Genomic DNA, 27,588 nt, shown 5'->3' with positions numbered 1-27,588 from the left:
GGTTCCATGGTTTAAAAGTTTTTTTGCAAACTAGTGATTTACAGAAACCATCTTGTATTAGAGAAATCACTTCATCTGCAAGTCAAAAAAACCTGCCTGTGGTGGTCTGAACTGTGACCCTCCAAAATTCATAGGTTGAAATCCTAACCCCCAGCACATCAGAATGTGACTGTATTTGGAAATAGAGTCTTTTTTTTTTAAATTTTTGGCTGTGTTGGGTCTTCGTTTCTGTGCGAGGGCTTTCTCTAGTTGCGGCAAGCGGGGGCCACTCTTCATCGCGGTGCGTGGGCCTCTCACTATCGCAGACTCTCTCGTTGCGGAGCACAGGCTCCAGACGCGCAGGCTCAGTAATTGCGGCTCACGGGCCCAGCTGCTCCGCGGCACGTGGGATCCTCCCAGACCAGGGCTCGAACCCGTGTCCCCTGCATTGGCAGGCAGATTCTCAACCACTGCGCCACCAGGGAAGCCCGGAAATAGAGTCTTTTAAGAGGTAACCAAGGTAAAATGAAGTCCCATGAGTGGGCCCGAATCCAATCTGACTGGTGTTCTTGTAAGAAGAAGTGATCAGGACACAGACACATGAGGGAAGACCACGTGAAGACCCAGGGAGAAGACAGCTGTCTACAAGCCTAGGAGAGAGACCTCAGAAGAAGAAAGCAACCCTGCCCACACCTTGATCTCAGACTTCTAGCCTCCAGAATTGCGAGAAAACAAATTTATGTTGTTTAAGCTGCCCTCCCTGTGATATTTTTTCCTATAACAAGAAGTTCGGGGATCGGCAGTTCCTGGTGGTGGTTAGCTGCTCGGTGAGACGGTCAGAGACCCAGGCTCTTTCTGCTTTCTGCTCTGCCATCCTCAGCATGTTGGCTCTGATCTTGCCCTTGTCCCCTCCTGCAGCTCCTCCCCCTGCACGGCAGCCCCAGGGTGCTGCTCCAGCTTTGGCAGCAGGCGGCCTGTCTCCTGCTGGCATAATGGCTGCTGCTGTACCTTCTTCAGACAGTGTGTCACATTCGAGGCAGGAAGAAGCGCAAAGGCCCTGCCAGCTGGACAGCCTGTCCCTTTAGATCAGGAAAAGCAACATTTTCCAAAACCCCTGAAGTCTTGAATTTATGTCTCATGTCCAAGGCCATGTTGTACAGCTGTAAGGGAGTCTGGGAAGGGGCCCCCCAGGGCTCATACTGCAAGTCATTCCAGGCAGAATCAGGGTTCTGTTAGCCAGGGAGGAGAAGGACGGCACTGGATAGGTCGCTGGGAACAGCGACACGGTTTCAAGCATCCAGCGGCTGGATGTTTTCATACACCTTTGCAGGGAAAGATCGTGGTGTCCTGGAAGTGACACAGTGAGGTTTGGGATGTCCCCATCCTGAGAATGAACGTTCTACAGGGACCTTCTTCCTATGAATGAGCTTCTTTCCCTGCACCTCCTCAACCTACCCCCATGTTCCGTGACGTTGCTCAGCCGTGAGATGACCGGGGAGTGTTTGCTACTCATAAGGTCTGTACGGTCCCTTTGGGGTTCTTGGAGCGGGGAGGGGCGGCTTTGTGAAACATCCTGTTATTTTTCCTCCCTTGCTGGATGACAGCGCATAGCAAAAGCCCCCTCTTCAGACTCCTTCCAAGCTTCTGGTACCTACTGCAGACCCCTCCTCTAGCATTTATTATGGTACCCTTTAATTCTCTGTCTACATATTTTTCCTGTCCTCTAGAGCCAGGGAACTGGATCTTACCTCTGTATTCCTAGCACCAAGCTCAGTGTGATTAATAGGCATGTGATGAATATTTGAGTAAGTGAATGAGTGACAAGAACAGCACGGCGCTAATATTCCCCGAGCCTACTTGGATACTTCTTCCATATTTGAAGCCATCAGTCAACCTTGGGACAGAAGGTCCCACGGCCTTAGAGAGTGTGTTCTCTGTCCATAGGATTTAACCGCCTGCAAACAACCCTTTCCGTGCGGGGGAATGGGGACGGGGTGGTACATGGGTATGTCCATATTTGCCATATATGAGTTATGAAGGGAGTGACTTAAACTCTGGGCTCTGGTGTCCCCAGCACACTTAGCATTGTGGGGTTTTTTTTCAGCCCAGATTTCAAGGCACGTGTTGAATTCTCCCGTTCTCTGTGAATTGCCTTTTGGAGCCATAAAGATTGAGATTGAAATTTGCTAACTGCTTTAAGTTGATCCGGGAACATCACCAATTTTAAAAGTAGTCAAACATGGTTTTCATTTATTTGGTCTTAAAAATGATCCCTTAATGAATTTTAGTTACGAAAAACGTAATCTGCTACCTCCGACTTTGATGTTTAAGTGCTTAGTGCAAAAGCTAAAAGGAATGAGCAGCTTTATTGAAATAAGAGCCCAAGCAGTGGCCCAGGTGGATTTTTAGACTATGAATTCCTTGGCGAAGAAGATGTCTTCAGCCAGCAGTGGGGCTGTCTAATCTCTAATCTCCTCTCCCATCCCTTCCCCACACAGCTACCGGATTTATCTGTCTGAATGTGCGTATGACCCTGTCATTCAATTGCTTAAACCCCTTCAGTGAGTCCTCATTGCTCTCAGGACAGAGTCTCAGCCCCTTAGACTCCTGTGACTGGTGCCCTCCACCCTGGTCTCTCCCCCGGAGGCCTGTCGCGCTCACCCATCACTCCGAGCTACCCCCTCTCCATCCCTCTGAGGGGCTCTGGATTAGTACAGGGGTCAGCAAGCATGGCCCTGGGGCCAAATCCCACCTGACACCTGTTTTCATATGGCCTACAAGCTAAAACTTAGTTTTACATTTTTAAATGGTTGAAAAAGTACTAAAAGACTAGTTTGTGGCACATGAAGGTGATATAAAATTCAAATCTGTGCCCATTTGTTTATGTATATGCACATTACGCTGGCAGAGTTGAGTAGTTGTGACAGACCCGCAAAGCCAAAAATATTTACTCTCTGACCCTTTGCGGGAAAAGTTTGCCAATCTCGGCTTCGTAGTGGCTCCAAGGGTGGGTGGAGAGAGGGCAGTGATCTCCGTTAGCCACCTCCCAGGCTGCCCCAAGTAAACACATAGTCTAAGTATGAATAATGTGCTGGCTCTACAAACACAGCTTCATGACAAGTCTCAGGGGGCCCCTCCCTGCCTATCGCTGCCCCAAAACCTCCCTATACAGGCCCTCCCTCTGCTTGGAAGACCCATCCAACCCCTTCACTAGACTGATATCTACTCTATGTCTCTTCCTCCAGGAAGCCTTCCTTGACTACTAGGCCTACGTAGTCTGCTTAGAGACCCTCCTCTGGGCTCTTTGATCCAACTCCAGGTAGCCCTTTTCATTATGGACTTGGCTGGTATACTGTCTGCCCTCCTTCACTAGATGGCAAACATCAAGAGGGTAGAGACTATGTCCTGTTCACTTTTCTACCCCCAGAGCATAGCCACTTCTGGCAGATTATTAGGTCATCAGTAAACAGTTGTTGAAGAAATTAGTGGATGAATGCAGAATAAATGATCCGTCTGTGGTGAATAAAGCATGATTCTTTATCAGCACAGGCCTTTAGGAAAATAATGGGATAGGTTGGCCTAGGGTCCATCACTTCAGTCGAATAGAAATACTTTTATATGGAATCTGATGGCTTTATCCCAAAGCCATTGGCCCTGGGAATCCATGAGGCCATTTATAAGATATTACCATTTATTACATGCTTACTATGTGTCAGGCATTTTACTAAATGCTTACTTACTTAACTTCTTTTAATTCTCAAATAATCATGTGAATTCGGAGCTATTATTAGGCATATTAGACAGATGAACAAATTGAGGCTCGGAGAGGTTAATTAACTAGTCCAAAGTCACATAGCTAATAAGATTCATAGCTGAGTTTTGAACCTTCTTCCCTCTGACTCATGCTCTTAAATCATCTGGAGGGTTTAATAGAGCCATTTGGAATGGGAACCAAAGCCGACTGAAGCAGGTTATATTTGTTAGAAGGACTGTAGCACAGTACATTTCTGACTAATGATGCATTCATGTTCTATTAATAAATATCTTGGCCATCTGCCCTGGACCTTGTGACATTTGCCTCTTTTTTTTTAACCCCTGAGGAATGACTTGTGTGTATTACAGGTGCTCGGGCTCATTTATCCCTCTCCTTCCTCTGAGTTGACACTTGGAGCCTTCTCCCACTCCCCTCTTTTTCCTGCCGGCAGCACTGCTCCCACTGGAGGTGAAGCTCCGGGATCACTCCCGGGACGTGCTTTGCCCTCTCTCCCATTCCCGGGCCCACCGGTACCTCCCACCCCACCCCCAGCAGCACTGGTAGTGGCAAGCCTCTCTTTTCACACTTGGCGCAGCGTGAGGATTTCCCCCAGCTCTCCCTGTGCTCAATCCCAGCAAGTGGCAGCCTGTACCGACCGACTGAGAGTACTGGCGGTCCAGACTGCCACGTGGCTGCATCGTGATCACACAGGCTCAGCCCAGTGGGTACATGGCTGGACCAGAGGAAGTGTTCCCCCCCGCCCCTGCCCAGTCAGGTGGCCCCTGAGTCCCTACCATCTGGCCAGGTGAAGGGGCTGGCTCTCAGAGCGGCCGATTCTTGGAATGAGACTTGCAGACAAAAATCTCACCTCCTGCTTAGGAATATAGGACAGTTTCTGTCTGAGTTTCTTTCCCTTATCTTTTTTTTTAAATTAATATTTATATAAAACAATCAAGTTTTCCTTCTATTTACTTTTTTTTCCTCCATGAGCTCACAACAGTTGTAACAATGGTTTTGTTTTTATTAAAATATATAGTTTCATTAGTTAATCAGTAGAAAGAAAGCATGAAGAATAATGGAGAAAAAAATCATCTAAAGTTCTCCCGTGCAGAAATAACTATCTTTTATGTTAGATGACCTCCATTCTGGGCTCTTTATAGGTAATTAGATCATAGTAATTTTTCTAAACGTTCTCTTGTTTTCTTACATAAAAATTTAATTTCAGTTAACTAACTTTCTAACATATTTGAAATTATGGCTATTCCTATGCTCAGAAGAAACATTCTATCACCTTCTTCTCCCTCTAAGTACATCTCCCCCACCACGTCCCGTTTCTCTTATAACAATCACTTTTTACACCACCAATAAATCATATTTGTAAAAAGTTTAAAAAGCATAGTAGTTCAAAACATTTTTATAGCCCTAGTGCAGAGAGAACCACTCTCACCTTGGTGGTTGTGTGCATGGGTTGGGGGAAGGGCTGATGTTTTAGGGTGATGACGGTGTGTGTTTATGTTTTAAATGTGTTGTTGCCTTTATACAAAAGTGGCTGGATGTTGTCCTTGGCTCACAGGAACTGGTGTGCTCCGCCACCATGGGTCAAGGACAGCATTTGACAAAGGACCATGGTCATGTGATGGATTTTTTTTTTTTTTTAAGAGGTGGCAGTTCCAAGACTCATGCTTCCTGGGTCGCTCAAGTTCTTGATGTGTTACATCAATACTTTGGAGCGAGGCCACCCAGAATCTCTTAAAAAATATTCCAAACACAACAGAGATCTTTTTCCACAGGAAAAATCTCAGTGGTCCACGTGTGAGTTCTCCGCTCCATACCCCCCGATGTTGTGACGGTTGCCGGGTTTTCCAGAGTTCACCTTTAGGTTTAATTTCCTGAAATTGATCTGCTTGGTTACTGTGGCTTTATTTTATTCTCTTGCAAGGGGTGGGGGGGAAATGGCAATGAACAGGCTGCGTTTCACTAGGTCTTTTCTCACTTCAAAAGAATTAAGCAGCAGTCCATGATCTCTACTAGTTCTTTTACGGGCATATTCGTCCTCCGGGTCTCTGATATGAACCTTAATTAAACATGATATGAACCTTAATTAAACAAATCACCAAAATGCCAGTGAGCCAGCATTCCTAGCGGAGTTTCTGGGCTCACCCGCACTGCTTTGTTGGGCTATTATTTTATGGTGGCCCCTCTCCCCATCTAAACCCTCACCCTGCTTGGAGCCCCTCTGAGAACTGAGTGAGCCAGCCCTGAGGTCAGAGATGCTGCTACCAACTGGAAGGAAAAGAGGCAGCCCAAGGCCAGCTCCCCAAGCAGGACACCCCCCCCACTCCCCACCAGAAGGCCCAAGACTGTCAAGGACTCCAGGGAGAGATGAATTCAGCCCAGTGTTCACTGTGAGGTTTGCTTTTTACCGTATATTTTTTTTAGGAGAATTGGGGACGCTGGCAACAGCGTGTTGTACTCCAACAGCCTTTGATCTCGCTAGCCCTGGGTTCTCTGGCCCCTGGCTCCCTGGGCAGTCATAAATGTGCATTTTTATTTCGCAGTTTAATGGTAAGCTCCTGGCCCTCTGGGCCTCTCTTAAGCGGAAGACCACCTTCAGCCGGTGGAGTTCTGATAACTTACAGTGAGGTGTTAACCAGAGCATGATTATGTTTGCTTTTAATTTCCTGAGCTTGAAGAAGAAGGGGAAGGGGCAGTGCTAATCGGTCTGGTGAGTGGTGATGGAAGTCTTCTGTCCCTGGGCTTGAATGGGCAGAGCCCCATGTGAGAGGCAGTGTGGACTCCCGGGATGGACGGGCTGGGTCTGAATCCCACCTCGGCCATTTTCTAGCTCTGTGACCTTCACCAAGTGACCCAGCCCATTTAAACCTCAGTGTCCCTCATTGGTAAATGGGGTTAGTAACAGTACTAGCTAATTGTAATGAGACCACTGGTAGGGTCTTCATGTGGGTTCAAAGGCTGGTTCATCCCACTCGTGGCGTAGAGTACTACTCGGTATGGGCTCGCCCATCTCCGTTCATTACTAACCCACGGTTAAAACCTGCTTCCCAAACTCAGTTTAGACCCCAGCTCTTCTCTCTTCCTGTCTCCTAACCTTTGCTCCTCACTTGAACTCTTGGGCCTCACAGTATGGTGATCTCATCTTTAGGTGGGTTCTGGCTGAGAATTACATGAGCTTTCAATTACTCTTGATGAATCATTTGTACAGGGATGATTGACGATTCATCAAGTCAAGCAGATTTCATTCCACTTCTAGGTTTTCCTCCTTATTTCCTTCATCTTCCCCTTGCTTCAACACCCATCCCCCAATCTCGTTGGACTTCGAATATCAGGGGAAATACCATTCAGTGAAGTGGGTTTTTTTTAGAATCAACTGTCCTTATACTCCATTTGGGTCTCTCTGGAAAATATTCCAGCTTTAACTCTTCAGCACTTTGTTTCAGTATGACTAATATGCAACAACCGGGCATTAAACGTACTATATATAAGATTCCAGATCAGAGAATGGAAACACTTTAAAAAAAATAAAAAGGATTGGATTATGTGGGCTATTTGGAAACTGTTCAGTGGGGCAATATAATTTTTATTTTCAGAAGCTTATGGATTGAACCCCACCCAAGCTTCTAGCTCCTAAGAAAAGTGGCAGAAGACGCCCTGCCAAGTTTCCTCTCAAGGGCAGTAAAAGAGTAATCCTCTGCATGCCGGGTTTCATTTTAAAGAAACAGGAGACAGGCAGTGGCCTTTGCTGTCTTCACAAATGAGCTTCTCTGAGCTGGGGGGGCCAGTGAGTCTGGTGGGGCGTGTCGGGGGGGCAGGGGCGGGAGAAGATGCTAGGCACGCAGGCTTGCACAGGTCGCTGGGCCCACTGTAGTCACAGCACCCTGAAAAGAACATTTGCAAATCTGTGGAGAGCCCTGGGGATGGGAATGGGTTGTCAAGTTGGGGGTACAGTTATGTTACAGTCTTGATGGCCTTTTGATGACTGGTTAGAAAAACTGAACTGTAAATCTACCCAGTTTTCACAAAAAAAGGACATCTTTACATTTACAATTTTGTGTGTATTGTGTCTGTTGGGGGGCTGTTGTTATAACTTGGGGGAAATTAAATCACAGGAAATAATACTAACAGGGCCTATTTGTTTCCACAATTCAGAAGTTAAATAGTGGAATGAAAGTGGGGGGAAAGGTTTTCAGGGGTACACTTTAGTGCTAGAGTCCACAGAAGGGCCAGTTAGAGTGCAAGATCCCAGGGCTGGAGCAGACTTGAGAGGCCACCCAGTTGACCCCTGTGTCTTAGAAGAGAATGAAATCCCCATCGACTTGGCCTTTGGGCTGAGCCCTGCTTCTGAAAAACCTTAGCACTGAAAATCTGGTTTGTCAACCCAGTGTGCAGTCCATTGGCTTCTGGCTTGTTACTTGCTTGCTTGGAGGAGCCAGCAACCTCTGCAAGCTGAAACCCAGGTCGAATTCCTGCTTGGCAGCCAGCAAGAAGGCGGGACTCCCAGTCTTCTGTGCGCTGGGTTTCCCAGCTGACTCAATGGCACCCTCTCTGGGCACTGGTGGAGAATCACCTAGGAAGGAGCCCAGGGCTGGAGCAGAGCCAAGTGACCAAACTCGGAAAACAGCCTGCAGAAACCAGGATCAGGTGTGCATAGTCTTCTTTTTTTTTTTTTTTAATTTTTATTTTATTTTATTTGTTTATATTTGGCTTCATTGGGTCTTCGATGCTGCGCACGCGCTTTTCTCTAGTTGTGGCGAGTGGGGGCTACTCTTCGTTGCGGTGCACGGGCTTCTCATTGCGGTGGCTTCTCTTGTTGCGGAGCACAAGGCTTCAGTAGTTGTGGCTCGTGGGCTCTAGAGCACAGGCTCAGTAGTTGTGGCGCACAGGCTTAGCTGCTCCAGGGCTTGAACCAGTGTCCCCTGCATTGGCAGGCGGATTCTTAACCACTGTGCCACCAGGGAAGCCCATAGTCTTCTTTTTTGTTGTTGTTGTTTTGTTTTGTTTCCTATTTATTTATTTATTTTTCAAAAACGTCTTTATTGGAGTATAAGTGCTTTACATTGTTGTGTTAGTTTCTGCAGTATAAAAAAGTGGATCAGCTATACATATACTTATATCCCCATATCCCCTCCCACCCTCCCTATCCCACCCCTCTAGGTGGTCACAAAGCACCGAGCTGATCTCCCTGTGCTATGCGGCTGCTTCCCACTAGCTATCTATTTTACATTTGGTAGTGTATATATGTCAATGCCACTCTCTCACTTACTCCCAGCTTACCCTTCCCCCTCCCCATGTCCTCAAGTCCATTCTCTATGTCTGTGTCTTTATTCCTGTCCTGCCCCTAGGTTCATCAGAACCTTTTTTTTTTCTTTAGATTCCATATATATGTGTTAGCATACAGTATTTGTTGTTCTCTTTCTGACTTACTTCACTCCGTATGACAGACTCTAGGTCCATCCACCTCACTACAAATAACTCAATTTCGTTTCTTTTTATGGCTGAGTAATATTCCATTGTATATATGTGCCGTATCTTCTTTATCCATTCATCTGTCGATGGACTCTTAGGTTGCTTCTATATCCTGGCTATTGTAAATAGAGCTGCAATGAACATTGTGGTACATGACTTTTTTTGAAATATGGTTTTCTCAAGGTATATGCCCAGTAGTGGGATTGCTGAGTCGTATGGTAGTTCTATTTTTAGTTTTTTAAGGAACCTCCATACTGTTCTCCATAGTGGCTGTATCAATTTACATTCCCACCAACAGTGCAGGAGTGTTCCCTTTTCTCCAGTGCATAGGCTTCTTAGCTCTGCTGATTTCTTGAGAAGTGCTGGGAATTTCCCTATTTACTGGCAGAATTATTTTCATCTCTAAGTATCATAAAAAGAAAGAAGAATATTATCTATTCTTATCTGTGAAAAGGTGTTTGAACCTCTTTATGAGGGCAGTGGGGAGTGAGGGCAGTGGGCAGTGGTTGAAGAGTTTAAAGCCAGAGTAAATAAGAGTGCGTGACCAGAGTAAGGGATTGTCAGGGATGGGGTGAGACGGAGGGAGGAGACGGGGAGGGGCTATTGCAGTATCCAGTGAGGGAAGATGGTAGCCTGACCCGGCAATGACGGATTTTTGAGATACGAAGGTGATGAGAGCAGCAAGATTTGGTGGTTGATTGGATGTGTGGGGGGAGGAGGAAGAGAGTTGATAAGGATGACTCACTGATCTGTTCTTGGGCAACTGGGTGGATGTGGTGCTGTGCTCAGAGAAGGGACTGGAAGCTTTGGGGAATGAGGTAATGAGTTCCGAGATTCAAGGGTTGGGCAACCTGCTTGAGAAAAATTGAGTGACGGAAGATTGTGGTTCTGTGTTCAGATTGAGAAATGTAGAGGCTTCACGTACAGTCAAAGCACACTGGGGTGGAACGTTGTTTCCACAGAAATGCTGATTTTGTAGACGAGGGAGACAGAGGGTGCCTGGGTCATCATGCCTACTGCCTCCCTGCCTCACACTCGGGAGTTCATTTCACAGCAACGATATGAGTGACGCACGTGGGTTTTCTCTGTAACTTTTACAGAGTTCAGCAGGGATTGATTTGGGTGTCCTTATTAATTAATAAAGGGATACAGGTTTCATTCCAGCATGCTTTTTTTTCCATCACGACTGAAATAAACAGTTTTTTTCTAAGGATTTTAGTAAACAGAGGGGAAGGGGGGTTGCTTTTCTTTTGTTTTTTTTTTTTTGGAAATCCCTTTTTCCAGAATGACCTTGCCCTGGGCCCATCCCCTAAAGCTGGGAATTTTTGTGGGGCAAAGAGGGCACTGAAGTGTTGAGAGAACTTAAGGCAAGTGTTTGAAGAATTTCACATTGACATTTAAAAAAGGCTTTCTTTTTTTTTTTTTTTAATAAATTTATTTATTTATTTTTAGCTGCATTGGGTCTTCGTTGCGGTGTGCAGGCTTCTCATTGCAGTGGCTTCTCTTGTTCTGGAGCACGGGCTCTAGGCGTGTGTGCTTCGCTAGTTGTGGCACACGGGCTCAGTAGTTGTGGCTTGCAGGCTCTAGAGCGCAGACTCAGTAGTTGTGGCACACGGGCTTAGTTGCTTCGCGGCATGTGGGATCTTCCCGGACCAGGGCTCAAACCCGTGTCCCCTGCATTGCCAGGTGGATTCTTAACCACTGCGCCACCAGGGAAGTCCAAAAAAGGCTTTCTTAAGGGGCAGATTTGGAAGACAAGCTATGGAACTGCATTCTGGAAAGATCAGAGGGAATAAGAGAGATGGCCTTCAGTCTGTAGAGCTTTACGCGAGGCCTCCAGGGTTCCTTGGCAGGCAGTGCCTGGAGACACATTAAAAGAAAGTCGTATTTCTGGGTCTTTCTTTATATTTCCTCCTATCAGACCCCAGGCGCAAACAGAACAGAACCCCGTTTCTCTCAAATATCCTTGTGCTCTTTAACTAAAGGGCAAGGGGGCCAAAGTTAGGACATCATTTCATTTCAACAGCTTGAGAATCAAGAGGTTGAGATTTTAGCCCCAGTTCAGTTTCAGACCCTCAGTAGTAACCTTGGGCAAGTCACTTAACTTTGGGGGCGGGACCCTTGGTTTTCTCATGTACAAGATGGGTGCAAACAGTACTTCATGAAGCCTTGGGAATTGCATGTGATCATGCATATAAAGTTATCGCAGTCCTGGCACATAGTGAGCACTCTTTAAAAGTCAGCAGTGGCTATTACGGATAATGACCTCCCTACCTCCATTGCCGGAAGAATAAATTACGTACTCCTCGGTGTTCGAAGTCTCTTAAAAGCAAAAAGTACTATGCAAAAGCTGTGATGCTATCAATTACTATTATCAATAATAGGCTCATAATTACTTTTGCCACAGTATTAAATGAAAACCCCTTTGGGTGGGTGATGACTGGGAAAATGGGAACTATTATTAATGGAGCTGCAAGCTCTTGTTACTAGATCCATCGACATAATATTTCTCTCTGGGAATCCTTTGACAAATCAGCTGAATTTCCTATTCCCTTGCCCTAAGCGCTGTAAATTTGATCCACACGTCCCCAGCGTTGTTTCTGTGGATTAATAATGAAGAGAAGAGGAAGAGCAGGGCCTGAGTTAGACCCGTAGATGCGTAGAAACCCTCCCAAATATTTGGGCTGCCCATGCGTTTGAGCTTGTAGTTCGGGCTGGGGATGGGAGGGTTGTCTTTTGTTTCACTACTTGTTTTAATGCTCAGAGCCAGGTCTTCCTAATGCATTTGGGTCCTCAGCTGTCAGGGAGAGGTTCTGCTTTGGGGACAGGGCTGGGGGCAGGGGGAAGCTAGTCATGCCCTCCTCCGTCCACTGGAAACAGAGCTTTGAGGAAGTGCTTTGATGCCCTGCTTTGCCGAACCAGCGCCCAGATCGGGAGTCCGTTGCCGCTGCCATCCTGGACGGGTCGGAGGGAGATTCAGAGCGGCAGGTCCCAGCCACACAGCAGGGCAGTGAGGCAGTGCTGGGGAGGGCAGGGAGGCTGGGTCAGGGGAGGGGCAGGCTAGGAGGGCAGGGCTGACCGGCAGCCGAACCTAGAGCGTGGCCAAAGAACGCTGCCAGGATCTGGGCAGCAGGAAGGCTGCCATGTGCGTTTGCCCCATAAAAGAGCACACGAGGCCCAGCACTGGGGCTTCCATGGGTGAACCAAGCAGGAATAACACTGAATCGGGACAGCCGTAGGTGAGCTTGGTGGTGTGTTCATTGAATCTGGGCTTACAGAGAGGTGAAACGTATACATTCCAGAGCCAGTCAGACCTGGATTTGAATCCTAGCTCTGCCACTTGGTAGAGCAAGTTATTGAAACTCTCTGCACATTCTCTAAAATGGAGCCAGCAGTGCCCACCTTGTTCAAAGAATTAATGAGATAGTGTACCTAAAGCCTGCGTTCCCAGCACATAGGAAAAGTAATAGCAAGAGTACCCAAAGAGCACTTACTCTGAGCCACGCAGCAGTCCACACGTGGACATCTGACAACTCACGGCCACACCGTGAGCTAGGTAACTTTTGTTACCTGTAGTTAACACGTGAGGAATCTGAGGCACAGAGAAGTGAAGTAACTTGCCCAAGATCACACCGCTGGTTTAAGTGACAGAGCTAGAATCATGAACCCAAATGTTCCAGCTCCAAGGCCCTGTCTTAACCTCTCTGCTGCAGGACCTATGGCTGTTGTCATCCTTGTGACATTTCTGGGTACAGGATAGGAAAGTCTAGCCTGGATTTGGCCACATCCCAGGGGCTCTTCTGTTATCTCAAGGAATTTTAAGAGATTTTCCCAAAAGTGACTAAAATAAATTCCTGTGGGTATGTTGCTTTCAAAAAATAAAGTTCAAGGGGGTTGGACAAAGATGCCTTGATCAAAGAAGAAGCAGTTACCAAAAACTGGGACTCTTTGTGGCCACATGCTCCTAAGAGCCAACATGTAATTTTAAGCCAGTCTGATTTTGCTTTTCTGGTGCTTTCTAAGAAGCCACACAGTGAGTTGGAGAAATTTACAGGCTGTCACCCTCTGGGATTGATTCTGACAGCTCTGCTCCTCTATTGTTGAAGTGTTAATGAAAAACGCTAATTGGCCTTGGCCAGTTGGCTGGATGAGTCCCCTTCCTGGAGTGGGGAAAGCAACATCCTTTTCTCTGTGGTTTCTCATAGTCCTATTCTTGGCTTGAAGAAGGAAGGGGGGCAGCATGAGGAAGTGGGAGGACTCCAAGGGCGGTGCCGCCCTTTGGGTGGGCAGGGTGAACGTTTCCATCTGCCGCCCCATCCACTGAGCTCCGTGAAGACAAAGCCAGGTCTCTTTGTCACCCCGGAATCCTAAAGGCAGCAGAACACCTGGGCCGAGTGAGGCACTCTGGATATTCAGCAAGTGAAGCAGGGAAGGAATGAATGAACGCTTATGTGGCCCACCAGCCTCTGGAGGCCAGTTCCTCGTGCAGCTCCAAGAAAGGATGGTCTCCACTTGCTTTAAACCACATCTACAGGTGGGCCGCCCTCATCCTGGCTCTTGCAGCACCGTCCGCAGTGAAAAGTCAGCTGTCCTAAGTGGAGCCTTGCGATTTGCCCACCACCCGCCCTCGAGCAGACAGGGAGCAGAGCTGTGGCCTTTGAGCTTTGCTTCCATCCTCAGGTGACTTGTTGATAAAAGACATTTTCACATATTGACATATAGAGAAGTCATTCTGGCTTATCCATGAGTTACCTTGAATTTTATGCTAACTAAAATAGCCTGTTTGTGGCCTATCAAACATACATTGTACGTCGGCTTTAATTATTAAAGAAAAGGGCACATTGACCAGAAGTAAATAATGCCTAGGTTAAAAATAAAGATGAAATGCCCCCCTTCCTGGGATGCCAGTGCTGGTCCTCTTTGGGTGACAAGACTCCCTTCCCACACTTTGTTATACAGCAGAAACTAACACACCATTGTAAAGCAATTATACTCCAATAAAGATGTTTAAAAAAAAAAAAAAGACTCCCTTCCCAGGTGCTAAGGCATACCAACTTACTTGCTATGTACGTGCTGGTCTGTTCTTTTTTTTTTTTTTTCAAACCTTGAAGAAATGTAACCCAGACTTGTTTAATATTCTTTGTTCTGACAAGATATAAAACTGTGCCGAAAACCCTGCTTCTCCAGAGAGGTTTCTCAGAGTAACCTGGACAGTGGGCTTCTGGGCTAGTCCTCAGTTTGGCTCAAATAAAACTCTTTCCTATTCTTACTATTGATTGTTTATTGATTATTTTCACTGACACTGTCCACCTTGTTTCCCCACAGGTGTCCTCTCCCTCCCTGCGTACTTCAGTCCCTACAACGGCGGGTCCCTGGGCCACGACGAGCGCGCCAATGCCTACGCCCAGCTGGAGCTCCGGACCCTGGAGCAGTCCCTCTTGGCCACCTGCGTGGGGAGCATCTCGGAGCTGAGTAAGTGGGGCACCCACAGCCCGCTGGCTCCAAGGGAGAGGCGGGGAAGAGCCCACCTTCTGGGTCCTGGCTTCCTCCTCCTCCTCCTCCACGCTTCTTGCCTTCTCTGCAAGCCAGAGGTTGCAAACTGGTGGCCCACAGACATGTGTGCTTTAGTTGGCAGGTGCATTTAATCACATCCAAATTTGGATCTCTCGTTTCTCTAGAGAAAGCAGACGATCTGGCACTGCTGTGCCCTATTCCTGCATGGCAGCAATCAGGGGGAGCTGAGTGGCAGCTAAGGGGACAGGAGGCATTCCCTACATTGCCAAATACCTCGGTCTCTCGTAGCTGGCCTGTCTCATTTATTTATTTTACCTGCCTGGCCCCAAGGGCTCTGAATTTACAACCAGTATTTGAAAGAAAGCACCTCCCGAAACCTCATCACAGAAAAAGAAAGGAAAAAGCGGAGCGTCTCTGGCTGAAGGAGGACCTGATCAGTGACCTCAGCCCTGCGGCGCCCTGGGCATCTCCCAGGACCTCAGGGCTCTCTGGAACACAGCGGGAAACCCCTGGGTCTAGGTCATTACTGTTTGACAGGTGTTTCAGAAGATCGTGTTAGGAGGCATGAGATCCCCGTGTCTCCCGATCTCTCCCTCTCGTTATCCCAATTATTTGAGAAATCAAACTGCATGCTCCTCCTGGGGTCATGAGACCACCCAGCGGAGGGTGGGGACATGTGCCAAGGGTCGTATAGCACACAGTGTGGAAACAGATGGAGTTTCACTCTGCTCCAGCCTTTTCCGCTTGTGATTTCTTTGAGGTTTCTGGCCCCCGAATAGTGAATGGCAAGCCGTTCTGTTTCTTTAGGACACAGCTTCCTCGCTTCCTCCCCCCACCCCCCCATCTTCCTTCCCTTCCCAGGACAGGAAGTGAAGGTGCCTGGTTCAAGGTCACAGAGCAGATTGGTGATAATGCTAGGACAGAAAGCAGCACTTTGAGCTCTCTGTCTCCTAGGGGCATTCCAGCATGGCCACCTGGGTCCCCTGCCTCTTGAGGACCCTGCAGGAAGTGGACTTGGGTGTACGGCTTGATCCCCACCCCCGGGGAATGTCTCCTGGACAGTGGGCTGTCTTTGGCGCTATGCACAGTCTGTTTGGTGAACTCCCCTGGCCTGAGGACAGTGAGGGACACACTTAGGCCTCAGTCCACTGGAGAACACCTTGATTTTGTTTTGCATTTTGAACATTAAGTGAGCACTTACTGTGTGCAAGACACTATGAAGTGCCTTCATCACGTGATCTCATTTACTGTGCAGAACGGCTCAGCAAGGTATGTCCTGATAAGGGAACTGAAGCTTAGAGAAGAAAAGTCATTTTCCCCAAGTCAGGTTGCAAATAAGAATCAGAAAGGGGGCTTGACTCCTGCTGTGTCTGACTTTAGCAAAGCTCTAAATTACTTAGGGCTGTGGGCTTCGTAGACGTGACTAGCAGCCCAGCCACCAGCATCTCAGGGCAGCTGAGGTCAAGATCGGAATCTGGGGACTTCGCTGCTGGCACAGTGGTTAAGAATCCACCTGCCAATGCAGGGGACACGGGTTCGAGCCCTGGTCCAGGAAGATCCCACATGCCACGGAGCAACTAAGCCCGTGCACCACAACTACTGAGCCTGTGCTCTAGAGCCCGCGAGCCACAACTATTGAGCCCGTGCACCTAGAGCCCGTGCTCCACAACAAGAGAAGCCACCGCAATGAGAAGCCCGTGCGCTGAAACGAAGAGTAGGCCCCGCTCGCCGCAGCTAGAGAAAGCCCGTATGCAGCAACGAAGACCCATTGCAGCCATACATACATACATACATAAATAAGATTGGAATCTGATCTTGACTTTTATCATAGAGTCTTTTGTTGTAGTGGTCTCTGTGCCCATTACAATCCACAGTCAGGCACAAGGCGAGCATTCAGAAACTTCCCTCAGGGGAAGGGCTTGTCCTTACCATTCAGCCCAGGGACCAAGTCCAATCAGTTCTACCTTCTAAAACTATCCCAAGTTTAAGTTTGCCCCTCTCACCACTTCCAGGGCTACCAACTCAGGCCAAACCAGGGATATTTAAAACCCAAATTGTATTATGTCACTCATCTACTCAATATCCTCTCAATTACCCCCATGGCTTCCCAACACACTCAGTGAAGTCCGGGATTGGACATATGATCTGCCTTCCTCGTCTTCTATTCTTCTCTTGTTGACCTGGCCTCCTGGCCTCCTGGCCTCCTGGCTAAGATCCTCCCACCCCAGGGCCTTCGAACTAGCTGTTCCTCTGCCTGTGACCTTTTCCTCCAGTTGTCCAAATATGGCACGTTCTTAAAGTCTCTGCCCAATAACACTTACTAGACAGGCCTTCCCTGAGCACCCTGCAGAGATTAAGGGTCCCACCCTCGTTCTCTGTCTCCCATCTTATGGCTTTGGTTTATTCAAAGCACTAATGGACACTTGGCATTTATTATATATTTACTTGTGAATAGTTGGTCATCTTTCTCATGTGATTAGAACTTCAGCTTCATGAGAATGGAGACTTTATTGTATCCCCTGGTGTACGTATCGCTAGTGATGAGAACAGAACCTGAGCTGTGTATTTGTGTGTGTGTGTGTGTGTGTGTGTGTAAGAATAAGTTCTCTATCGTCCAGTTTTTGCCTCCTAAAACCCACCTAGGATTGGTCCCCATCCTGGCTCAACCACTTTTCAGACCAAAGGGAAGAAGGATCCCCAGAGCATCTTTCACCGACAACCAAGCAGGCTGTATCATGCGCCAAGATGCCCGAGCTCCCTCGCTCTGAAACCAGGGTTTTTGCTAATCGTTGTGAAGGAGGGAGGAGGTGAAGGTGGAGGCAGATATTGCAGTTTTTCTCTTCAAGACTAAAGAGCTTAATGAGGCTAGTGATACTTGGCGCTAAGCACCTCGTACCTTAGAGTTTAGCCCGGCTTTAACACCCACTCTCTCCCTGCACCCGGCCAGGACCAGCCTGCCACGTAGGTCAAGAAGTCTCATTCTTGTATCAGGTCCATCTGCATAGGGAGCTCGGGCACTTTTATTTTCCTCTGTCCCTCTCTACCTATGAGAAGATAAATGGAAGGGAATAAGAAATAAACAAAACACTTCTTTTTAAAGGGAGCCAGATGGTATGGGCCTCATTTTGGAGACAGTGCTGAATCCCAGGCCCTCCCCTTCTCTTTTTATTCGATGGCTCCTGATGCAGGTTGGACAGACCAGAGGGAAGCCGTAGCACCTCTGCTCAGGGCTCTCGTGATTAACAAGCAGGGAGGTGCTTGTTTCTCCATACTTGTGGGTGTTTCTGGGCTTCAGACTGAGGTCTCATCAAGCTTAGGATCAATTGATTCTCAAGTACAAGGATGTCTCAGAAGCAGCTCTGAGTGCCCAGCTGTACCAAACCAAGAGCACAGCCCCGTTGGGCCACAGCTTCTGAAACTCACTGTGGTAGCAGGTCAGGGATGGTATCCCCCCAGCTTTGTTGCAAACTGAAACTTTTATAAAATACAATAAAAAGGAACGTTTAGAAATAGGAAATAAAGCACAGGTAAGATGCAAGCCATTTTATTTTATTAAGTAGATTAAATAGGCATAAAATCACTCTGTCAGATTGCTCTGGAAGTTTTTCCAAACTCACTCTCAGTTTCTGAAATGAACTTCTGAACCAGTTACCAGTTTGCAGACCTGTCCCAGTTCACAGACCTGTCCCAGTTTGCAGACCACACTTCAAGTAGCAATGTCGCAATGGTCGAGAACGTGCGTTTGGGACACAGAGACCCCAGTTCAAGTCCTGCTTGTGCCACTGGACAAATCACTTAATTTGTGTAGCCTGTGTCCTCGTCTGTAAAATAGAAATGCCTCCCTTATGGGGTGGCTGTAAAGAGATTTTTTTTAGAGATTTTGTCTTATCTTTTCATGTCTATCTTGAAGACTAGAAAATAGAAGGTGGCAGGGAGGAAAATCCCTCTGGGAGAACATCCAAAGCAAGTGGCTGTCTTTGCCCGTAACCTGGACTTGCAGCGCAGCTTAAGTTTTTTAGATGCCTGATTAGAGTTGTCTGCAGGCATCTGTCTCTTTGGTCTTTGAGAGAGACTGATAGCCCGAAGCTGGGCTTGGAGCAAAGTGTCCAGGGACTCCATCTCCAGTCACCATTCATGCTGCTGCCTTCATGGTTTCCCGAACCTTCGGAAGGCCTCTCTGTTCCAGGCTTCCCTTTTAGGGAGCTATTAGGAGGTATTCCTATTCCTTCCTCGATTTTCTTGCCTGCATCCTGGCGTTAAATGTGCTGCCAAGGGTTCTACACCAGGAACAACGAAACCATCTTAAACATCATTAATGGTGATGACTTCTACCTTGTCGAGTCTTTGAAATGATATTTCAACAAGATTTCTTTGATGCTATCGGGGACTCTTTGAACTCTCCTCCTTGTGGTCCTGTGGTCATGCCAACAGTTATGACATTTAGACCTGGAGAAGCGGGAGCCAGGTTTCAACTTATTGCAGCCAACTTAGCTGTACAACTAGCTGCTGGGAGACAGCTTGGCCTGGGGTTGTTGATGCCAGTTTCTACTACCCAGGAGCCCGAGGGCAGGGCTGGACTCCTCCTGTCCTGGGAAATGCGGGGCAGTGCTTGACTGCAGGCAGAGGTCCTGGAAGGAAGAGTACCACGAGGTGGCCTGTAGGATAGAGGGTTAATAACAAAAGACAGTAACAATAATGGTGATATATTTAACTTTACCAAGCACTTACTCTGTGCCAAGCATGATGTTAAGTGCTTTACATTGGTTATTTACTTGAATCCTCAGGATTTTTAGGTTAGAAACGATTATTTCCATTTTACAGATAAGGAAGCCAAGGCTTTGATAAGTAACTTACGTAAGGCACACAGGATGGAAATAGCAGAGCCCTGATTGGAAGCCAGGCAAGTCTGAATCCAGAATCTATGCGCTCATCCGCTTACCTGGTGATTCTCAAACCTGACTGGAGATTAGATTCACTGAGGGAACTTTTACAAAATACGGACGCCTGGGCCCTGCCCCAGACCAATTAAATCGGAGTTTGGGGGATGGGAACCAGGCATCAGGAGCTCAGTGCCCTCAGCCCTCTTGGCCCTGGGGTCTGGCAGGAGGCACCCAGGCAGCTGAGCTACAACTGCGGGATGGGCAGAGTCCGCTGTGTAGAGAGGAGTGAGGACCTGGGGGTGGCATGGAGGGCTGTTACCCAGTGGAGATCTCCAATTCCAGGGCTGTCATCGTCCCTGCTTGGAAACGAGCATTGCCGCTGTGGCTGTCATGGGAGAACTTGGCAGCTAACGAGCTCAAGTCAAGCCCCAGCAGAAGTTGTATTTTGAATGAAATGAATGTGTAAGGCTACTTTTTCATTCTCCAAATGTTTGCCGAGCACCTGTTGTGCCGTAGAAGCTGTGCAGGGCGCCGGGGACACATGGTATAGAGTCCCAGACCCAGAGGCTCTGTAGGGGAGGTTAACGGAATAAGTGAATGAATTGGTCCTGTCGAACATTGAACAACACTTCACCTGCCATATTAAAATCTGCTCGTTTCTCCCTCCTTGAGCTCAGCCTCATCCAGCGGCTTTCTCTCCAAGGGGTTATCTGTAAGGGGCAAGCTGACCCACAGGGGACGCCCCCCTGAGTTCTCAGGCCTGAGAAGAATGGAAGGCGCCACTTTTCCTAGAAAGAGGGGCCCGCAGGTGCCTGGGGCCATTTCACCCATCCTTTCTCAGCATTGTGGCCTCACACAATGATGGGATGTTTCCTGTCCTGGGCTGGTGGGGAATTGAAAAGACTCAACTGGGGAAGAAACACAGCACAGGATATGGGGACCTGAGGACCCTGCAGACTTCATTAGGGCAGGCCACGGCCTGGGTCCCAGTTCAGTTCATGGACTTTGGAGTCACACAGGCCTGGATTCAAATCTAGACTCTACCATTTACTGGGCGCCACGGCATCCCTGTGACCAGGGAAATGCATGGTGTCAGTAAATGTTTGCTTACTGGATAAGCCTCAATTTCTTCGTCTGCAAAATAGGGTTCCTACTCGGGCCCCAGCCTTGTAAGGATCAAATTAAATCCTATTTCTAGAAAATTGAACACTCAGCACATAATAAGCATAATGGATGGTGGTGGGAGTTTTCCTTGAGGCCGTGGAGAGGGAGGTCCCTTTTCTGCGGAAGTACCTGGACTTTGCACCAGACAGCACGGGGGAGAATCACCATGCAGCCTAGCACAGGAATTGGAGGTTGGGAAAAGAGGCCCAGGGAGATTCCTGTGGTCAGAGCTGGGGGAAGGGCCGTGGGGTGATGGAGGGAGTGGGGATGTTGGAAAAGAAACCGTATCCACCTAAGTTCTGGTGGGGCCGGGCCCTACCAAGTGTTTCATTCAACTGTTAAGGCAGGACTGAAAGTGAAAGGGAATCTAAATTGCTATCGTGTGTCTGGGTGACAGTTTCCACCTCCACCTGCTGCCTCTGGGTAAATAGTAATTAAGCATGCAGGCTTAGCTGCTCCTCTAGCTAGCAAGATCCTTGGAAGAATGTGGGCTATAAACTCAGACTTTTTCTTTTTCTCTCCCTCTCTCCTGCCCTCCTCACCAGGCGACCTGGTCTCCCGCGCCATGCACCACATGCAGGGGCGCCACCCGCTGTGTCCTGGCTCCAGCCCCGCCCGCCAGGCCCGCCAGCCACCCCAGCCCATCACCTGGTCCCCTGACGCCCTCCACACGCTCTACTACTTCCTGCGGTGTCCACAGATGGAGTCCATGGAGAACCCCAACCTGGACCCCCCGAGGATGGCCCTGAACAACGAACGGTAGGGATCTGCCTTGGGTTGCGCACCTGGTGGACCATGCGACACAATGTGTGTTGACTGACCGAGCGACCGATAAGGTGGAAAAAGAGCCCTGGCCCCGGCCTGTGTGCCTGTGAGGAGGCGGCCTGACACGGGCGGCGGCTGCGAATTCAGTTGGATGAAGGCCTGTCCCTGAGGTGCAGCGGGATTTGTTCACCCTGGGCTGATGTAGTGTGGGGTCGTTGAGTCTCAGAAAGTGGGCTTTGGCCTCTGTCTCGCAGCTCTAGCATTTACTACCTGGGCTCTTGGAAATTCAGTTGCCTCTTTTATAAAATGAGGTATTCGCACCTACCTAGAAAGGTGGTAGTAAGAATCGAGTGAGCTAGTGCTCTCAGAAAAAGCACTTAGGACAATGTCTGGGTGGTAACTGGCCCTCCATCAGTGGTGGCTGTCACCTCTTTTGATGATGATGATGTCACGTTATCATCATTCTTGTTAGGAATTCTTAGGCACATTTTGCCCTGTTCACTCATTTTATAGATGGGAACGTCATGGCTCTGGCAGGTTATTTGATCTCCAGCAGGTTAGTGGGTAAATAGCCCCAGGGTCCAGGCCTGCTGGCCCCCAGTCTAGTGCTGTCCGCGGGGTCCCAGCCCTTTCCCAACTGGGGAAAGGGCTGCTAAGAACAGATATACAGGTTGTACACTGCACAAGGGGATGCAGTGAGGGGCATGAGTGGGGGGGACACACGTGGAGACATGTCAGCCTGAGGACAGGGTGCCCATTCTAATTGGTCTACTCAGAGGGCCACCTTTTTTCAATTTTCTGCCCAGAGAAGATGCTTTTTTATAATTTGTCCAGTATATATGCTAACAGGAGCTTCACCTGGAGGCCACCACATGGCCACCCAAGGAAGGGTCTGTCCACAGGCTCGACCGATGGCCATGGGTCGAGGGTTGTGTAATTGAGGTCCAGGGAGTGGGAGAGACTCGCCTTCAGTTTAGGAAGCCCTGGGTGCATACATTCCACCTCACAGCAGGGCCCAGGAGAGGGGGAGAGCAGCCCAGGGGTCTCTGTGCCCCATCACAGAGGAGGGAGATCTGAGACCTTGATCCAGAGAGTGCCACTGCTTTCCCAGCCCACCACCACCCATTGTCTTTGGGAGGCATTGGGTCTCCTCAGTGTTGTGGTCCTCACAGCCAGGCCCACCTCTCCAGGGCCTCCACAGTCACAAAAGATAAAGATGCAAGGGTAGATCCCCACCCCAGCTCATTAAAAAACAGCCGTCGTGAAAACACTGGCAATCCTGTGGACATATGGCAAATGCTGGGAGCAGAGGATGCAGAGGCTCAGGAGTCAGGTGGCCTGGGCCTGCACAGCAACTCGGACATTCATGAACCTTGAGACCTTTGTGCAAGGTTCCAAACCTCCCTGAGCCTCAGCTTCCTCAGCTATAAACATGGGGCAGTAACGAAGCAGTTTTAAGGATTCGATGATGATCAGCGATGTTTATAGGGCATTTGCCACGTGACAGGCACCGTGCTGAGCACTTTACATGTGGGCACACACTTCCAGGAAATAGGTGCTCTTCGCAGCCCCATTTTACAGATGGGTAAGTGGAGGCACAGAGAGATTCAATAACTTGCCAAGGCCACATAGGCTCTGCTCATAACCTCTGTACCATACCGTCTGTCATTACGAGAGACATGAAACAATAGTGGCCCAGTACACACACTCAGTAGATTCCCCGTAAATGCTACCGCTGCTGTTATTATCACTGGTATCATTATTAGACCATCGTTGTCTTATTTCTTGGGGAGCTGGACAGTGAATGCAGGTGGGGCCTGACACAGAGCAAGAAGGCAGCAGGTGGAGGCCCTGGGTTTCCTGAAGGAAGCATCCAGCAGGGAGATGGGGCCAGAGCACAGGCTGTACGCCCCAGCTGTTTCTGCTTTGTGGAGAAATTGTTGTGGTTGCCAGAGCTGGCTGGGATGGAGAAAGGGCCAAGAAAACATCTGGAGGGGGTGGGGATGGGGAGGGGAGGCTTGCTTGTTAGTGGTGAGGTCCCCAAGGGTGCTAGACTGAGCCTGAGGCTGGGTCAGCCAAGCAAAGGTGGCTGGGAGAGGAGGACAAGGAACCTTCCTGGGACCTGCTGCCCCAGGCGGGGCTGCTTGGCCCTCCGGCTGTGACCGTGGCTACTGGCTGTGGTGCTGGCCAGGGAGGCGCTCTTCTGTGGATTCTGTGCCCGGAACCCCTTGGATGTCTTTGTGGCCACCCTCTGGCTTTCCTCCGGGGGGGATTCCCAGCCCCTGATGCTCTAAAACATGACATCAGGGTTTCTGTGCTACACGAGCTGCTTGTCTGTGTGTGATTGCGATGGCTGAGCTTGAGTGACAACATACACATGAGTACGTGTTTAGATATCTCCTTATTTACAAACCACACTGTCTGTGGCACAAAGAAGTTGGTTGCAAAAGCATTTTTCCGTGAATCGTTTCAAGTGAGTGTTAGACATGTGGAAAATTGGAACCACCATCAGGAAAAAAGAATCCCCAAATTTCATATTTGGGCACTAAAAGGAGGACACCTTAAAAATACCCAGGGGGGCAGACAGCCCGGCAGCTTTCTGGTGGCCCGGTTCCTGGCTGCTGAGTGGGTCCTGCCGTGCTTGGACTCACTCTGACAGGGCAGGCCCTGCAGGCCTTGGAGAGCCTGGCTGGCCTTTCCATTGCAGGCTGGGCCTCATGTCCCCACGAGGCACTGCCACTCCAATACCCTCAGCAGAGCCCTGGGGAAAACCTTCTCTCCTGTGCACCAAGGAGCTGGCGTTTGCTAGGACTCCAGGGTGACAAAGCTTTGCTTTTGTGAGTCGGGGGACGTCTGTGTGTCTCTTCCTCTCCCCTCCCCCACTTCATTCCCTTGAAGTTCCTCCCTCTGTCCCATGTCTGGGACATGGGGGTCAGGTGCCCCAACCAGAATTGGACAGAACCTCTGATTTCGGGTATGATGGTGGGTTTGTAGCCTGGAGGCTTTCCGCTTGGGGATTCGATGGTTTGGGGATGTCTGGGCCCGTGGGGATTAAGGGGCCTTCTCCACGGCCTCGCCTACCTGGGCTAAGGAGCTCAGTTTGGCGGCTTGGGTTTGGCCCGTGGCACCACTGACGGTGCCGCTCCAGTCTGTGCTTATAGATTTCCGCTTTAAAGAAAGTACCCTTCTTCCCTCCCACGGGGGTTGTGTGTGACCACAAGTGTGCTGACAAAGGGCAGGCGGGACATGCCTTCAACCCTCTGTGTGAAGCTCATCCTGCTACGCCGTGAGCTGCGTCTGCGCTGGTCAGTGGGGCCTCAGTATCTCTCCGTGAGGACCGTTCTCCCCAGGGCCTCCTGCTCTGGGTTTGGAGGGAGGAGGTAGTCGTAGAAGCAGCAGGGGCTTTGCGAGGCACAAGAAGGCAGTCGAACGTGCTTCCGCAGTGAGGCGGGCAGCAGCAGGGAAGAGAGCGCAGGCTTCGCGCAGGGGCCTGGGCTCGGATCCAGCCTCCCACACAGGCCCCTCCACGCCTCAGGCTCCTCATCTGTAAAACAGGGCTGAGTGACCCATCAGGGAGGGCGAGTGAGATGCCACATGTGAAAGGAGCCAGCTCTTCCTTTTAAAGGGCAGCTCTACCGACTTCTGTTTCTTTTGTGCTCCACAACGAATCAGCAAGGTGCGTGTTAGCATTACCTGCATTTTACAGACGAGGGCACGAGGCCAGGGGGGGACCTAGCTGCTGAGTATCTGCGCAGGGATTCGAATCAGGTCTCTCTGACCTGAAAGTCCTCGCCCTTCACCATGCCAGGCTACAGCTTTCCCACCCAGCTGCTGAGACCCAGTCCTAAAGGTCTGAGATAATCTGGGTGGGTGATGGCCCTTGGGGCCACTTTCTCTGGGACCATTCCAGCCCCACCTGCCTCTCCTCTGCCCTGGGAGAGCCCCGCAGCTGGAGCCTCCCTGCACCCTCCCAGGATCCCTTTCTTGCTGGCAGCTTTGCATCACAGGCACCAGCAGGATCTCAAACACAGGATTAGTCACAGCTGCCCCCCTGCAGGGCATGTCATCACCCGGGACTGAGCTCAGAAAGTGAAAGAACTTGCTGTCAAGGATCCAGGGTTACCCAGGGAGATGGGGGGAGCCTCTTCCCCCATGGTCTAGAGGAGAATGGACAGCCACATATGGCTAAATGTGGTCCTTGCTCGTCATGCCTGGAGGCAGAGGGATGGGTAGCTGAAATAGCATCCGGGCAGAGGACATCGTCCTCCTGGGAATGAGGGGTTTGGGGAAGCGGGGAGGAAGGCTGTGTAGACATGCAGGAACAGAGGGAGGTCTGCCGGCTTGCCAGCAAATTGCTGGAGGAGAACATCATCCAGCAGAGCACACGGAGGGAGACAGATACAGCTAGAGATGCAGAGGGGGCTGAGGTAGACAGAGCGTGATCTGATTTTCTGCCTCAGAACCTCGGGAGCTGGGGTGCTCAGACTCACCGAACGGTGCTGCCAGCAGTAGCAGAGAAGCCAGATCCTTGAGGAGTATCTGGGAATACTGGAAACGAAGGTGGGCTCCTTGTCCACAAACCAGCCCATCTGCTTAAGCTTCAAGCCCTGGCCCCTTGCTTCCCTCTCCCCAGCCCTGCACAGTGCCCCTTCATGGAGGGAAGCTCAGTCCGAGGGCTGGGGGCCTGCTGGTGTTCAGGACACTAAGCCAGGAAGAGCGTCTGACTTGGGATGGAACCTAGAAACATCTGGTGTTCTGTTTCTCAGCCAGCAGAGCATGATCTGAGGGGAAAACTGCGATTCAAAGACGCGCATTTGAGGTCAAACTTACACTCTCTTATTTTAGATCCTTCGACCTGTCACTTAGTCTCTCCAGAGCCCAGGTTCTGTGGACAAGTAACATTTAGTCTTCACAACCACCCGTAAGGTGAGCGCTGATGAGTTAACGCAGGTAGCACTTTTAGAATGGTACCTGGACACAGTAAGTGCTCAGTATTAGCTACTATGATGATTAGTATCAGGCAGAAGGAATAGCATATGCCGAGACCACGTGGCAAGAGAGAGTGTGGGACCTGGGGGAGAGAGAAAGGAGCAGTGTGAGAATAAGGAAACACAGTCCAGAACGATGCCCGGGGGAGCTGGGACCTCCAGGGCCAAGACAAGGGGAGGGCTGAGCTTGTGGCCTAGAACAGGGGTCTCCAACCCCCAGGCCGCGGACTGGTACCGCTCCGCGGCCTGTGAGGAACCTGGCCGCACAGCAGGAGGTGAGTGGCGGGCAAGCGAGCCAAGTTTCATCTGCTGCTCCCCGTCGCCTCCCATCACTCGCTTTACCACCTGAACCATCCCCCTGCCCCGCCCCACACCCGCCCCCAATCCGTGGAAAAATTGTCTTCCACGAAACCGGTCCCTGGTGCCAAACAGGTTGGGGACCGCTGGCCTGCTCAGTGTTTCTGTGATTGGCTGATTTTCACTTGCCCTTTCCCCACACATCCCCTCTCAGCACCTGGACCACTCTGAGAATGAAGGCGCTAGGAAGCCCTTCCCATGCTGCTGCGAGGAAAGGCACTTCTACCAGGATCCACCTTGGAGCTGTCTGGTACATGGTCCTGCACCCTGGGCAGGTTCAGCTGAGACAAGTGGCCCAGATTGCTGCTTTGTTACCTATCAGTCCCCAGTTCCCGTGGAGCTATTTTTGCTCTGAGATCAAAGCCCTTTTCCAGGTGAGATCCCGGAAGAAGGTGCTGTGTGTCTAGCCCATCTCTTGGCTGCCCTGATCCATGTCGTGCTAGCCAAGAAGCTTCCTGCAAGTATGTGGACAGAACTCAGAAAAACTGGAGTTGGCAAAGGTGTCAGCCCATAGGAGTCCTACCCACTCCACCTGAAGTCCATACCACGACCTCAGATACTGCCCAAGGGTCAGAGGGTTCCACCAGCCTCTTGGGTCATCCCGGAGGTGCCATCTCTGCTACCTTCTAGCGGTGTGACACATCAGCCCATCTTTCTAGGCCTCAGTTTCCTCAGCGGTAAAACAGTGAAGATAATAAGATGC

The 27,588-nt window shown here is 49.6% G+C and overlaps 1 protein-coding gene across 2 annotated transcripts in view; it reads left to right on the top strand.

Moving 5' to 3' along the window:
- ABTB2 (ankyrin repeat and BTB domain containing 2) overlaps window positions 1-27,588 on the top strand; it is a 181,768-nt gene that overhangs the window by 119,231 nt on the left and 34,949 nt on the right. For both annotated transcript variants that reach the window (XM_082410423.1, XM_082410424.1), the window contains exons 2-3: window positions 14,543-14,689; window positions 21,321-21,534. In XM_082410423.1, the coding sequence (XP_082266549.1) occupies window positions 14,543-14,689; window positions 21,321-21,534 (361 nt within the window). The remainder of the gene's footprint in view (window positions 1-14,542; window positions 14,690-21,320; window positions 21,535-27,588) is intronic.

Source organism: Balaenoptera physalus (genome assembly GCF_965194825.1).
Source record: "Balaenoptera physalus genome assembly, chromosome: 10".
NCBI lineage: Eukaryota > Metazoa > Chordata > Mammalia > Artiodactyla > Balaenopteridae > Balaenoptera > Balaenoptera physalus.
Note: the sequence above shows the minus strand (reverse complement) of the source record. Positions and strands in the feature narration are given on the sequence as shown.